Below are 14,881 nucleotides of genomic sequence, written 5' to 3'. Positions count from 1 at the left end.
GTTTTTAATAGAGACAGTTAATGTGATTAAAGGTTTTAGGAGAGAGAACTGGGATGAACAAAGAATAAAGTACATTGGATTTATTGGAGTAGTTAGAATTTTTCCCCCAAAAAAATGGCGCTGAAGTGCAGCGCCATTCTCTTTCCCGCTTTTGTTTTCACTTTTACTTCTATTTGGATAAGTTAGAGTGATACGATGTCGTACCCGTCATTTTCTTTGTCACTTTAATGACGTTCCCTACTGCATGTTACAAGTACTAGTACAAAAGAATAAAATATGACTTTTGAGCAAAAGATAACAGTTGGTCCTAGGGTTACAAACAACCCCAAAACCCTTCATTTGTACTAAGATCAACTCAATTGAAGGAATCGCGTAGCCCTAAAATTTTGGGCAGCATGCCCTTTGTATTTACCTATTTTCCCAACCACTTATGGCTTCATTATTTCTCTCAATCAATCCCAAAGTCATACGCAATATAAATTCATCACAACAGCCGTTCAATAGGCTCAAAGTCATTCAAGTACAAGATTTAGCTAGGAAAATGACTGGAAATGAGCTTTAAGCTAAGAAACCAAAAAGGCAGATTCACTGCTACTTAGCGTATCGGACCTAACCGAAACTACGCTTATTGGATTGAAGTATAAGTTATATCGTTTCGAAGCTAAGACAGAGGGCTATAACTTTGATGAAGACCACTTAGTCTAGTTCTCATCCTAACTAGGTCAAAGGTACCAAAACAATTCCAGATTTTTCAGTTCGAAGCTCACTGTGAAATTCCACTAGCAGTCCTGATTCATTCAAGCATATCTCAGCACACACAACTCCGATTCAGGTAATTCCAAAGCCATTTGAAAACTAAGGTACAAGGCTATAATTCTTAAGAAGATGTCATCAACCAAATCAGTAATATTCCCGGTCAAACTAACCAATTACAGCAGCTGATTATCAGTTTCGGACAGAAACAGGGAAGCAAGGGTATTTCGGTCTTTTCACAGGCTATGTTGCTCTGATTGGGCTGAAATTTTGTAGGCAACTACAAAACATCATTATCTACAACTTTCATTTTTTGTGCTAGGTCTAATTCGGCATCTAACATCAAGAACTGGAACCGGGCAGAACTGAAGTTTGAATTTCCAGAAATCTGAAATTTGGGCTATTAGTCACTACAAGAAAATTGCGTTTCTGTGACAGGCGAAAGTCGTCACTAAAAATTCAGAAGTCGTCACAAAAAAAGTCAGTGACGACTTTTACTGCTGTCACAGAGCTGTCACTAGTTCTATGTCACAAAAGGAGGTCCATGTGACAACTGTTGAAAGTCGTCACAAACGATTTCGCTTTTGTGATGACTCTTGCCGTCACTCATTGTTGTACATTGTGTGACGACTTTTATTGTCACTAAGCTGGCTAAATTCTTGTCATAGTCAACCCTTGGAGTTGTCACATTATGCTTCCGTTCAGTGACGACTTTTGTTGTCATTGTTTTCCATCCATAAAAAGTGACGATTTTCTGGTGTCACTAGTGAAACTTGTTGGCAGTGACAACTTTTTTATTGTCATTTATTTTTTTTGTAAAAAGCAATAATGTGACGACCCCACTTCTCCCAAGGGCAAACCCAAGGGTATCGGCGGGCCGCCTGCCTAGCTCGCGCCAGGACTCAAACCTTAAAGCGATAAAAACCAGAAAATCCAAAAGAGTACCTTACATACTATATACAAATCCCAAAAAGAGTTATAATTACATTCTCCAAAAGTATCGAGTCAAACCACCAAAACAAAAACAAACATCCTAACTGTTCAACTATTACAAGCCAATCTTACTATACTAGTATACGAGCCAAAAGTCCCCGCGTCGGCCCCTGCTAAGGAAAACAAAAGGAATGGGGTAAGCTATATGCTTAGTAAGTAAACAGGGGCGAAAGCATAAATTTCACGTAACAGTTACACAATAAGAGTAAAGCAAAAGCAGAAAAGTAACATCACATAATAAGGATACAGGTGGCTCCAAAGCCAACTCATGTGCCATGCGTGATCTCCTGCCGACACTCCGTCGACTGCAAATAATAGTCCGTAGAACTTCACTTGTACACCCACCGACACCTTTTCACCCTCACTGGCCAGTCACCTCACAAACTTGCCCGGGCGAACGAAATCACAAACTTGAGCTTGAGTCACAAGCTCGGGTCACAAACTTGGTCACCTTCTCGGTGAACCGGATTTACAAAATTGGTTCATAACATGAACCTACAAACTTGGTGACCTCAGACTAAGTTGGACTGCCTTCGACCAAGCCCTAACCGGCTCGAATAGTCCAACCAGGTCAAGAGTTCGCCCCAAACTCACAAACTTCACAAAATTATTCAAAATCACAAACTTTGCAAACTTCACAAACTTTATTCGAAAGTCGCCCCGAGCCACAAGCTCAAGGGTTTTGGTTCCAAAAGGTTCATATACATATGCCAAGTACAATTATACATTCAAATTAGGGTTTAGGTCGAGTGCGATAAAGTACACCCTCGCCTAAGTGCCCTTTTCACATATTTCAAACACATAGCAAAGAAAACACACCAAACTGGCCTGAATACTTACTCAAAATACAAAAGTAGTACAAAAGCGGAAATCACTTCGTTTGTTGGCTAGTAGTGGGCCCCACCGGCTCCGCCTAGTTCACCACCGTCTGAAATCGAAGATTGTGTCACAATATATCACAAACGGCAATTAACGTATTTAAAACAAGCAAAACGGCAAAATTGGCACGCGCAAGTGCGGAAAAGACAAAAATGGCACACGCGCGCGCGCGGAACGGCAAACGGGACGGCCAAATCTGCCATCTCAAACCGTTTTGGTCAAAAGTTAGGCTAGGAGTGTCGGATCAAGGTACATGAGGTACCGTTGCGAAGCTAAGAGGAAGGGCTACAACTTCCCTTTAGACATCTCAACCCAGATCTCAATAGATATAGGTAAAAAATGCACGAAATTGTGCCAGCTGTTTCATTGCGAGTTACCAAACAGGCCCTGTTTACAAGGCCGTAACTCATGGGTCAGAAATCGAAATCAAGAAATTCCAAAGGCGTTAGAAAGCTGGGACATAAGGCTAAAACTTTCATGTTTTGGCCAAGACCTGAATCCATTCAGAACAGAACGAAAATCGAGTGCCAAAATACCCGTCAGAACTGTCCAAATACCGGGCAGTTCTGACGATCGATATTGTTTTGATCAAAACCGGAGCTACGGAACTCAGATTTCAACGTACTTTATACCGTTTCGAAACTGAGACCAAGATCTAAATTTCTTATGAAGGAGTTGACACCCAAATCGTACTGTATCAAAACCGAAAGATCACGGGCAGAAGCTAAACTAAAAGACGTACCAAATCTGATGTTCAAAACAGGCTTGAGCATTTCATCTATAACTCATGAGACACTAATCCGTTTAACCTGAGATTTTACAGGCATACACAGGACTCAAGGGGCTACAATGTTGAAGAAGGCTACTCAATCTAGTTTCGAGTGCAACCAGGTCGAAAGTGCAATATACTATACCAGAATCGCAAAAACAGATTCACAAAACGTATTCTAGTGCAAACATCATAACTCAGCCTACACAAGTCCAAATCCAGAAATTCCAAAGGCATATGGTAGTTAATACATCAAGCTACATTTCATTAGAAGACCATAACAACTAATTCTGAAGCAATACCAGCCAAAACAACCAATTACAAGTGCAGTTTTCACATTCTGATCAACCCAGAACAGCAACAGTAAAATCGACATATCTCACTCTACACTACTCCAAATGACCTGAAATTTTACAGGCACCTCAAACACATCAATACCTACAACTTTCATGTTTTAAGAAAAGGCCAATTCGGCCTCTAAGTAGGAGATACAAAACCGGACAGAAAAGGGGGTGGTGAAACCCTAAGTTGCTGAAATTTCCTCCAAATCCAAAATTACTTGCAATTATCACTCATTTGCACTTACTAGAGTCATTACCCCTCATTTCCAATCATCATACATAGCCACATCATAGTGATCATATGCAACCAGCAAAAATTCCAAATAAATAGAAAACTTCATCAATCTTAACTAAAATCAAGAAATAGTCCACAAAATCACACTCATAACAACCACAAGTCATTTATTAAGCATCTTTAGATAGAAGAGAGGGGTTCCATAGTCACTTACCTTAGAACCAAAGAAGAGAGACCACTTAGCACCTTAAGCTTCCAAACAACTCCACACAACACCTTACAAGCACTAAACTAAGAGGTTTTATGGAAGGAATTCAAGATTAAACGGTTAAGTTGTTGATTTGGGCAAGATTAGAGCAAGGAATTGAGAGAGGTTTTCTTCCTTCTTGCAAGAGAGAGGGCCGGCCAAAGGTAAGAGAAAAATGGTGATTTTTGGTTAATTTTAAGGTATTTAACCAATTGGGTCAAAAGTCAAAGAAAATGGAATAGTAAATCTTATTGTAAGAGTTAATCTTATGGTGACACTTGTCACCTTTTATGAAATATCTACCTAACTTTTCTCTCTCATATCAATCCAAATTGCAATCTCTACTTATCTCTTAACACCCGGTAAATTAAACCCAGTATTCGAAACTTAACCTAATCGGCCGAAATTTTCCGAACTTTTCGCACTCGTGGGTCCCACGTTCGATATACGTTGTTAATTTCTCAAAAACCAACTAATACTAGAAAAATCATCTAAAAACTCTATTTACTCAATAAAAATTATCTGGGGAATTTTTCTAATACAGAAAAATGTAGAAAAGACGAGTTTCCAATCTTAACCGGAAATTAGGGTTTTCGAAATACTCACAAAACCAAACGTTACCACCCAACTAAGGAATATATCAACGTAGAATGAACTGGGGCCTCACAAATAATCTAATGTTAATTACGCAACATAGCTGCCAACAATCACAAAACGTTCATTGAGTAGCAAGGAGAAAAAAAAAAGCCAACATTCATTTTCAATAGAAGATCAACCCAAATACATATATATAAAAATGTTGCCTCAAATGAGTCATAAACCACGCACCATCCAAAATAAGCTATTCAGTTACAATACTAGTGATTTCCCATCCACAATAGAGAGTAGTAAAGTTTTATACAAAAATATGAGCACGATTCCCATCTAGAACAAAACATGAGCACGATAGGCCTTGTAGTCTTCAAATCAAAAATCATCTTCACAGCAATGACTGGCTTCTTTTTCTTGGGAATCGTGTTAGAACCTACACGTTACCAAAATTGAAGCAATGAGCACTGGTGTTAAAACTGGAACTATACTTCTAGATAGGCACCATATTATAAAAACTAATGTCACTCTAATTTGAAATTATAGCAATCTAGTTAAATTGCTTAACACAAAAATAAAGTGAAATTATAGCAAATAAGACATTGAATGTATATTCTGTGAAATATAGAATAACAATACAAACACAATAAATATCTGCATGTTCACAAATACATATGCAATAACAACAATAAAATCCTAAAATCATTGAGAGCCTAGATGATCGTGAACCACACAGTATATCAAGAAAAAAAAAACACACACACACACACACAATCACAGGTGCCTCTTTTTCCTTAGCACAAAAAAAAAATTCTGATACAGAAAAATTTAGATGAGTTCGACAAAGAAAAAAGTGGAATACATCCCAACATTCAAACACCTTTGTTTTAAAAACACTAAAGTTTTGGTTGCAACATCCAGCACCTCAATGGCTGTAATTAAACATGAACAAGATTTCAAGCACCTAAATCAGCCTCAAGCAACTCAATTGCATTAAACAGGAATCAGATTTGGTGGAACCAGATTTCAAGTGCCATCAAGCAACTAAATTGACATCAAGCAACCCAATTGTATTAAAAATGAATCTCTATTTTGTAGAACCAGAATTCAAGTGCCTCAATTGTAATAACTATGAAGAGCAAACAATTTATTTATACCTGACACAGAAGTTGCTTATTTGCGCAAGTCTTTCAGCTGGTTAGCTAACTCATCATACAGGCTTCTTGTTTCTGTTTGTTGCTGTTGCAAGGTCTTAATCAACTCTTGCTGAGCAGTGAATTGTTGAGTTACTTCTGCAGCTCGTTTTTCTGCTTCATCTGCTCTTTTTCAGCTGTCCTCAATCTCATGCCTCCAGTGTTCTACCTCAGCAGCTTGCTTCTTGGTTGCACTACGACCGCGGATGTGTCCAGGTATGTAACCAAGTTCTTGCTCGCATATTTCCTTGCTAGTCATTGAAGTTGTAGCCTGCAATTCCCTCATTTTGTCCTAGGTAAGTAAAAAATATGATCATTATGTAGCTGGAATGGATGTCAATAATTTAAAAATCCATTATCCAAGTGAAACAGCTCACTAAGGTCTCTTTTGCTTTGTCATTTACCAGCCCCCCTAACTTCTTTGACTTTCGACTTAACTCAAACATGTCTATCTCTGAAAGCTCGACATCTTCTTTCCTTTTCTGTCCAAATTTTCAATTTTTTCATTTTCAGTCATATAACAAAAAGGATGTACATGTACAAGTGTTGGCTGGGTTTCAGATCACCTTTTCCTCAACAACTCTTGCAAGCGATTTTGTGCCAACAGTAGTGTGGCAGTCATTTTTGGCACGATTTTGCTTGTTACGTTCACTAATTTTCTGCCACAAATTAGTGAAAATTTTAACTGACAAAGATTAGCAAATTTGTGAAGTGAAATCTGAAATTTAATAAAAGGATAGGTTATTTTGACAAGCTAACCTTAAATTCATCATTTTCAAAGTAGCTGACCAGCCACTTCCAATCTTCTTCACTCACACCTCTAGGAACTTGCCTCAATGCTTCTTGCCTTGATTCAAAACTCTGGAAATACTTGTGAAGCCGATATCGATGGTTTCGCTATTGTGTGTTTAACTGCCTATTAATAGTAGTTTTTGAGGTGATGTGCTCTGGAAATCGAAAGTCATGCTACAATAACAGTGCAATCTACTTAAAACCAAGCAAATCTATGTGAAAATGACATATTAAATCTAAGGAAGATTTGAGTGCAAAAGTAGTGCAAATCTAAAGCAGTAAAATTTCTCATACTTTCTGGATGAAATTAGAGTATTAGCAGGTCAACAAATACCATAACCGTGCTGCATATGCCTTCTCGGTCACCGGGATTGAGATGGGACCACTTTGGAACATTAAGCCTAGCAGCCTTCCTAACAACACAACCCCCTTCTGTGATGAAGTATTGAGAATCCTTCCCAACAATCCGCCAAATACAATCATCAATTTCAATGGTGAGCGTTTCATTAGCCTCCCTTTTTTTTTATAATGATAGATTTCGTGTACGTCCTCTTCTTCTTGCTGACAGCAGCATAGCTATTAACAAATATCAGTCCATACATTACTTTGACCACATTAACAAAGTCAGTCATGAAATAGAAACTTGGTTTTTAATTTCAGCCGTGAAAATGAAGTCTAACTTACCATTTTCTTGCTTATCCGAAACTGGAATAGTCTCATTTTCTCCGGATGCACGAGACTCAGATGTCTGAGGGTGTATCATCCTACTCTCACTAGCAATTTCTCTAGGTGAAGAAGTTGGAGTGACAGATATTGCATTATCTGAGGATACTCTTGGATGCACTTCTTGGTTGATTGCTTCCAACTGAATTAGGTATTGCAGGCTGCTGTGCACCTTGAGCTTTTCTCTGCAGCATTTGGCCTCGCTTTCCTGGTCCAACCATTTAAAAGTAACAAGAAGTTAGTGTTACAGCATAGTATAATTTAGGAATAAAAACTAGTTAGCCGGAGTTAAAGAGATTAAACTTAGTGTCATGTAGTCCTCATCAATTTCACCTATTCCGAATCGATGTCATTATCACTAAGAATCTCCTCTTCGTCTTCCTCATTGTTAGACTCATGTTCATTCACTTCATCATCATCATTAATGAAGTCTTCAAAGGTGCCATTTGAGCTATTTTTTGACTTCTCAACATGTACAATGGATGAAGGTACAGCCTTCGGTATCTCATTGTCTTCTCTTGAAAGTAATGGTGGATTGTCGAGGTCTATTATAATAGTGAAATCCCCAGTTGCTTCTTCTTGATATATTTTCTCAACAATTGATTCTTTTTCTAAATCTTCAGGAACATCATACAAGTGCCTTGGACTGAACCTCTCGACGACAAACCAGTTTTTGCTTAATTTCAAGTCTTCAAGATAAAAGACTTGTTGGACATGTTGAGGGACGACATATGGTTGGTCTTCATACCATTTTCTGGACGAATTGACACTTATGATACCCCATTATTTGTCCACTTGCATCCCAGCACTATCATCGGTTTTCCACCAGTCACACTTGAATACTATAACCTTTTTTTTTCCCGAGCCAGTATCCTACTTCAATAATTTGTTGTATCACACCATAAAAATCGATCATATTGTTACCATGCTCACCTCTAACTACAATACCACTGTTTTGAGTCTTTCTTTGCCTTTCCCGATTTTTCGTGTGAAACCTATACCCATTAACCATGTAGCCCGTATACATGTAAACTCGGTTGTCTAGCCCAAATGCTAATGCTCGAAGCTTGCCATTGGAAGCCTCGCTGCCATACATAACCTAGTAAGGACAATTTCACCTAAATCAGTAATTTATTGTATTAGAGATAAAAAAAGTAGGCTGTCCAAATGACACTACAAACATACACGCTGTTTAACCCATTTTGTAAATTCTCTATCGTGCCTTTGGTCCATATTTTCAGCACTCTCTGCCTCCAACTCCATTTTATGCGCACTATAGACAAAAACAATAAACCCATAAATTTTTTATGAACATATCAAAATATAGAATAAAGATACAAGCTTTAATTAACATTAAAAGCTTACTTTATATAGTCCTCAAGCTCATCACAATTGTTCAATATAAATGTATGAATTTTTTCCAGCTCTGAGTCAAGGAAATTGCCCCTTTTGGGCCCTTCAAATGCACGACCAGGGCATGAAAAAATGGACAATTCACCAGTATTATATCCCCTATCATTGTTTCATTCAGGCTTGTTGAATATCGTATCAATATTGTCTAGGTACATAGAGCAGAATGTCAAGCATTCTTTATCTATGTACCGCTCAGCAATGCATCCCTCTGGCCGGGCCTTATTCCCAACATAACTTTTGAGCACTGCCATATGTCTTTCTCAAAGGAAAATAAAAGAAATTAGAAGATTGCAGTGGTCTTTAATAAAAAAAAAAAACTTACAAGATTATATGTACAACTCTCTACCTCTCAAATGGGAACATCCAACGATATTGAGCTGGACCGCCAAGGATAGCTTCAGCAAGCAAGTGAACCATCAAGTGCATCATTATATCGAAGAAAGCTGGAGGGAACAACCTCTCTAATTTACATAAGATGACTACAATTTTTTGGCCTAACTCCTCCAGAACCTCTCTATGTAATGTTCTAGCACATAATTTTTTGAAGAATTCACTTAATTCGAATAGCACTTGCCGAACTTCTTTTGTTGAACTTCCACGGATTGCAAGTGGGAGTAGCCTTTGTATAAAAATGTGGAAGTCATGACTTTTCATTCCAGAAATTTGAAACTAGCCATTCTTTATACATCGGCAAATGTTTGAGGCAAACCCATCTGGATATTTGACAGAATTCAAGAACTCACATACTTTTTTTTTCTCCTCCTTGGTTAGGCTGTAACAGGCATATGGCATGATATAAGAGTCGCCATTTGGAATCAAATGTAGCTCTTTTTTCAAACCCAAATCCTTCAAATCTTGACGACACAACCAGTGGTCTTTGGTTTTGTTTTCAATATCCATAATTGTGGCAATGACAGCCTCTGAGACATTTTTTTGACACATGCATTAAATCCAAATTATGCCTAAGAAAGAGGTCTGCCCAATATGGTAACTCAAAGACACAACTTTTCTTTGTCCAATTCAAACCACTCTCAGAACGCTTGCGTTTCTTTGCATTGGATTGCACCTTAGTCTTCCCAAAATTTACCTCCATATTTTGTACCTGATCCAAAATTTCATTTCCAGATAAAGGTGCAACAGGATTCCTAAAGTCCACATTGCCATCGAAGGGTTTTTTTTCTCGCCGCCAAGAATGGTCAATGGGTAAGAAGCGGCGATGACCTGTGTAACACAACTTTTTTCGGTGTGGTAAATGTACGCAAGTTGTCTCAACCATGCAAATAGGACATGCTTGATACCCTTTCGTACTCCATCTGGACAGCATTGCATAAGCTGGAAAATCATTTATAGTCCATAGTAAAGCTGCCCGGAGGTCAAATTTCTTGCCACTATATGCATCATATGTTTCAACACCAAGCCACATTTCATTCAGTTCATCTATTAGAGGCTCCATGTAAACAGCAATCTCATTTCCCGGGGATTTAGGCCCAGGTATTAGTATTGATAGGAAAAAGAAAGGATCTCTCATACACTTCCAAGGGGGCAGATTGTATGGCACTAGATAAATAGGCCAGATACTATAAGCACTACTCATGGTTCCAAAAGGATTGAAACCATCAGTTGCAAGACCTAACCTCACATTTCTAGGATCAACGGCGAAGTCCGGATGCAACCTATCAAAGTGTTTCCATACTTCACTGTCTGCTGGATGCCGCATGATGTTATCATCATGCACACACTTTTCTTTATGCCATCTCATATCTGAAGCTATTTCTTTGTGGGTATATAATTGTTGCAGCCTAGGCTTCAAAGGAAAGTAACGCAAAACTTTGCGTAGAACTCTTGAACCTTCCATCTTATAGCGAGGTTCTTTACAATTTAGATTTGGACAAGTGTCTAAATTTTCATTTTCCTTACGGAAGAGAACACAATCATTGACACAAGCATGGATTTTTTCAGATTTAAAACCTAAGTCTCGAATGAGCTTCTTAGCATCAGCAAAAGACTTGGGAACTGTGGCTTCAGGAGGTAGTGCATGACTAAAAATTTCCAGCAATGCATTGAAGGACTTTATAGTCCACCCGCTCATTGTTTTCAAATGGAGCAAAGTGACTACAAAGGATAGCTTTGAGTAAAAATGATTCCCTGGATACAGTTCCTTTTTTGCATCTTCTAACAATTTAAGAAAGTTATCTGTGTCACTATGATTCGCATTTAGACTATCATCCGTTGATTCTTCCCTACCAGCCCAATTGTCCCCCCATTGTGCTGTTCCAATGTCGTGCAACATGTCATTTAAATCTTCAGTATCACTATCCTCTTCTCCATCCCCATGTTCAGTACTATCCCCACAATTTTGGTGTCGAAATTGTTCCCCATGGTGTATCCATCTTGTGTAGCTTTTACGAATGCCTTGAGTCAATAAATGATCCTCCACAACTGTTTTAGTTTGGTTACAAAAATTATTGCATTGTGTACATGGGCATGGGATTTTCTGATTTTCAACTTTTTGAGAATATGCAAACTTGAGGAAATTTTTGACTCCGAGTTCATAAGCCTTGTCCTTCCTATTGCTAATCTTCATCCAAGTTTTATCCATGTCCTAGATATAAACACATCAGCCTTTAGTACAAAATACTTTTCTAATATCAAACTAAAGAGAATAATTTGTTAACTAGCCTTTTCAAAAATTAAGGCTACAAGTCATATGAAAAGCAGCCATAAAAGTAATATGAAAATTCATATAAAAAGCCATGAAATCAGTATCATATATCAAGAAAAGTAATATGTAAAATGCAATATTTCAGAAGCCCAAATTGCCTCGGATAATGGCAAGGAAATGAAGCCTTTCGGGGGCAGGACAGAAGCCATTGGATAATGAGCTAACAAAAACAGGGGAAAATTAAAATGTAGGTTCGAAAATGGCAAGGAAATGAAGAACAAAGAACAAACTTCAGTTGAACTTACCTGAGAAATGTAAAGCTTTCCCCAATTGCCTCGGATTTGCTGGTGCTAAAGAGCTCGATGCGGTTGCGGGTCAATAGAGGGGAGAAAAGGCTATCGTCAGTGGTGAAGGAAATGCTGAAGAATAAATTATGGTGCTGGATAGCTCGGACTTCAGCGGCTGATGGTGGTGGATAGCGGCGGACTTCAGCGGTTAATGGTGGTGAGCGGCATTTCGACGCGGTTGCGGGTCAATAGAGGGGAGAAAGGGTCATCGTCAGTGGTGAAGGAAAGGCTGAAGAATAAAGCTCAAGTTGCTGGGTAGCAGCGAACTTCAGCGGCTGATGGTGGTGGATAGCGGCGGACTTCAGCGGCTAACGGTGGCGAGCGGCATTTCGAATCTACGGGAAGGAAGGGTTAGTTCACCATAGGAAGGAAAGACTGAGAATGAAATTTGTCTAAGTGTTGGAAGAGAGAAGCGGCGAGACTTTTGTTTGTGTGTGAACAACCAAAAACGACGCCGTTTTGTAGAGATTTCAGCCACCCACCTCGCGCCTCTTTCAGATTTCAGACTGGCGCTCTTTTTTTTTTGGCATCTAAGCACGTCTTTGAGATTCCAGGATTCACGCCTTTAGCTTCATACATCTTTTTTCTTTTTTTTTTAGCCAAATTTTTTTTTCAGGTTTCTTTTTTCATACTTAATCTCTTTTTTTTTCCTTAATCTCATCTATAAATATCAAATAAATTATTTGATATTGGTTTCTTTTTTGTGCATGTATATATATGTGTACTTGTTTGTGTCTATATACATCTTTTTGGGTTTGGACAACTCAATATACAAATTATTTAAGAAATTACCTTACAATAAAACTTACACAATAAAACATGTTTAACATGCATAGAATCACTTATATACAGTATAGCACTTCTTACTCATGCTTATACTACTCTTTGTCTATTACTTAGTTTTTATAATAAATTAAAAGAAACATGTAATCAAATATTATGTTAAATGTGTGGCAACTCTCAATCTTATTGCACAACAGATGTTTTACTGAATAATTTTAATTTCGTATATACCCATTCCATATGAAAATAATTATTACTCATGATGTATTACACGTTATACTAATCTTTCACAGTGCTAACATTCGACTACAAATTATATTCAATTACACTTTTTCAAATTATTTCAGTTATTGATTTTTGGGGGTTGTTATAAGGAATAATAAACAATTCGTGAAAAAATTTTTATGCTCAGACATGTCTATTATGTCAACTTAGCAAAAATTACAAATATCTAAAAATGGTTTGTTATTATATCATTTGCATTTTGCTAATACGTAATGAATAGGGGCTAAATTATAAAATTAGGGTGTCATATCTTCGGTGCTTTTGCTCATATAAAAGAATTGGGGGCTAAATAATAAAATTAGGGTGCCATAGTAGAATTAGTGAAATTTGATGAAAATACTATAGAATTGCTTATATACAGTATAGCACTTCTTACTCATGCTTATCCTACTCTTTGTCTATTACTTAGTTTTTATAATAAATTAAAAGAAACATGTAATCAAATATTCTGTTAAATATGTTACAACTCTCAATCTTATTGCACGACAGATATTTTACTGAATAATTTTAATTTCATATATACCCATTCCACATGAAAATAATTATTACTTATGATGTCTTACACGTTATACTAATATTTCACAGTCCTAACATTAGACTACAAATTATATTCAATTACACTTTTTCAAATTATTTCAGTTATTGATTTTTGGGGGTTGTTATAAGTAATAATAAACAATTCATGAAAAATTTTTTATGCTCAGACATGTCTATTATGTCAACTTAGCAAAAATTACAAATATCTAAAAATAGTTTGTTATTATATCATTTGCATTTTGTTAATACATAATGAATAGGGGTTAAATTATATAATTAGGGTGCCATATCTTCGGTGCTTTTGCTAATATAAAAGAATTGGAGGCTAAATAATAAAATTAGGGTGTCATAGTAGAATTAGTGAAAGTTGATGAAAATACTGTAGCATACAGTGACGCAAAAAGTTGTCACAAAATTGGAACCGGGTAGACTTTCAATGACAACAAGTTATGTTGTCACTGTAGAGAGAGCGTTTGTGACGACTTTACTTAAGTTGTCATAAAATCATTTCCCGCGGCATCAAATGAAATGCGCTCCAACTATTTCGTGACGAGTTGAGAATGACAACTTCCAATGCTGTCACTGATTATGCTTGTGCTGTACTCATCTGTGATGACACCTAATGTCATCACTGAATTAGGTTATCTGTGACAAGATTTTTGTTGTCACATAAATTTTTGTCACTGAAAATATATTTCTTGTAGTGAGTGCATACCACTACTTTTCTTGCTTCATCCTTTCATTGTTTTCCTCTTAACCAACATACCAAGTGTTAACTCTAACTAAAACCATGAATCAAAGCTTTAACAATTAATCAAACACATGGTAGGCCACTTAACCAACCCAACTACCACTTTACTAATTCAAGAGATTTAGCCATAGGAAGCATCCATACAACTTCTAGTTTACCCTCAAACCTTTAAATACTTAATATAACACCATAAAAGCAAGGATTAAAGATCACTGTGACAGCCCCACCTCCCCCTAGGGCGAACCAGAGGGTTCGGCGGGCCGCCTGCCCAGCTCTCGCCGGGACTCAGTCGCTCACTACAGTCCTCAACCCAATTACAATATAAATCTCAAAATTACATCAAATTCTCCAATTGTTACATATTACAAATGCAGCGGAAACTGATTCCAATCGTGGAACGTATACTTACATCCATATCAATTTCAAATATTTATACAAGACCAACTCGTACATAAAATAGATCCAAACTTAAACTATACACGATATAAGCCATCCAGTCACGTGAATAAGCACTCCAAGCTTTTCTTCGCCTTGAGCCCTGTGGGGGGGGGAAATAAAACATTTTTGGGGGTGAGCTAGAAGCTCAGCGA

The 14,881-nt window shown here is 37.4% G+C and overlaps 1 protein-coding gene and 2 long non-coding RNA genes across 3 annotated transcripts; all 3 read right to left on the bottom strand.

Annotated features, from left to right (window-relative positions):
- Positions 1-4,988: 4,988 nt before the first annotated feature.
- Positions 4,989-6,137, bottom strand: LOC140014389 (uncharacterized). Its single transcript, XR_011821161.1, has 2 exons — positions 5,963-6,137; positions 4,989-5,241 (listed from the first exon to the last, which is right to left on the bottom strand). It is a non-coding gene; the product is annotated as an uncharacterized lncRNA (long non-coding RNA).
- Positions 6,138-6,424: 287 nt separating this feature from the next.
- Positions 6,425-6,880, bottom strand: LOC140014388 (uncharacterized). Its single transcript, XR_011821160.1, has 3 exons — positions 6,758-6,880; positions 6,565-6,657; positions 6,425-6,480 (listed from the first exon to the last, which is right to left on the bottom strand). It is a non-coding gene; the product is annotated as an uncharacterized lncRNA (long non-coding RNA).
- Positions 6,881-9,036: 2,156 nt separating this feature from the next.
- LOC113708461 (uncharacterized) lies at positions 9,037-11,525 on the bottom strand. The gene is made up of 4 exons (XM_072065268.1): positions 9,953-11,525; positions 9,636-9,846; positions 9,273-9,452; positions 9,037-9,181 (listed from the first exon to the last, which is right to left on the bottom strand). Exons 1-4 carry the CDS (start codon positions 11,523-11,525, stop codon positions 9,037-9,039), a joined length of 2,109 nt encoding a protein of 702 aa, XP_071921369.1.
- Between the last annotated feature and the right edge of the window lie 3,356 nt (positions 11,526-14,881).

The sequence above is a fragment of the Coffea arabica genome, chromosome 9c (assembly GCF_036785885.1).
Source record: "Coffea arabica cultivar ET-39 chromosome 9c, Coffea Arabica ET-39 HiFi, whole genome shotgun sequence".
NCBI lineage: Eukaryota > Viridiplantae > Streptophyta > Magnoliopsida > Gentianales > Rubiaceae > Coffea > Coffea arabica.
Note: the sequence above shows the minus strand (reverse complement) of the source record. Positions and strands in the feature narration are given on the sequence as shown.

What these genes read in the sequence shown, in the direction of transcription:
- LOC113708461 (XM_072065268.1), bottom strand. Translation starts at nt 11,525, where the DNA reads ATGGATAAAACTTGGATGAAGATTAGCAATAGGAAGGACAAGGCTTAT. An exon ending in TCTGTCAAATATCCAGATGG is followed by an intron (nt 9,453 to 9,635) that starts GTTTGCCTCAAA and finishes ATTATGTGCTAG; the next exon opens with AACATTACATAGAGAGGTTC. An exon ending in TGGATGTTCCCATTTGAGAG is followed by an intron (nt 9,182 to 9,272) that starts GTAGAGAGTTGT and finishes CCTTTGAGAAAG; the next exon opens with ACATATGGCAGTGCTCAAAA.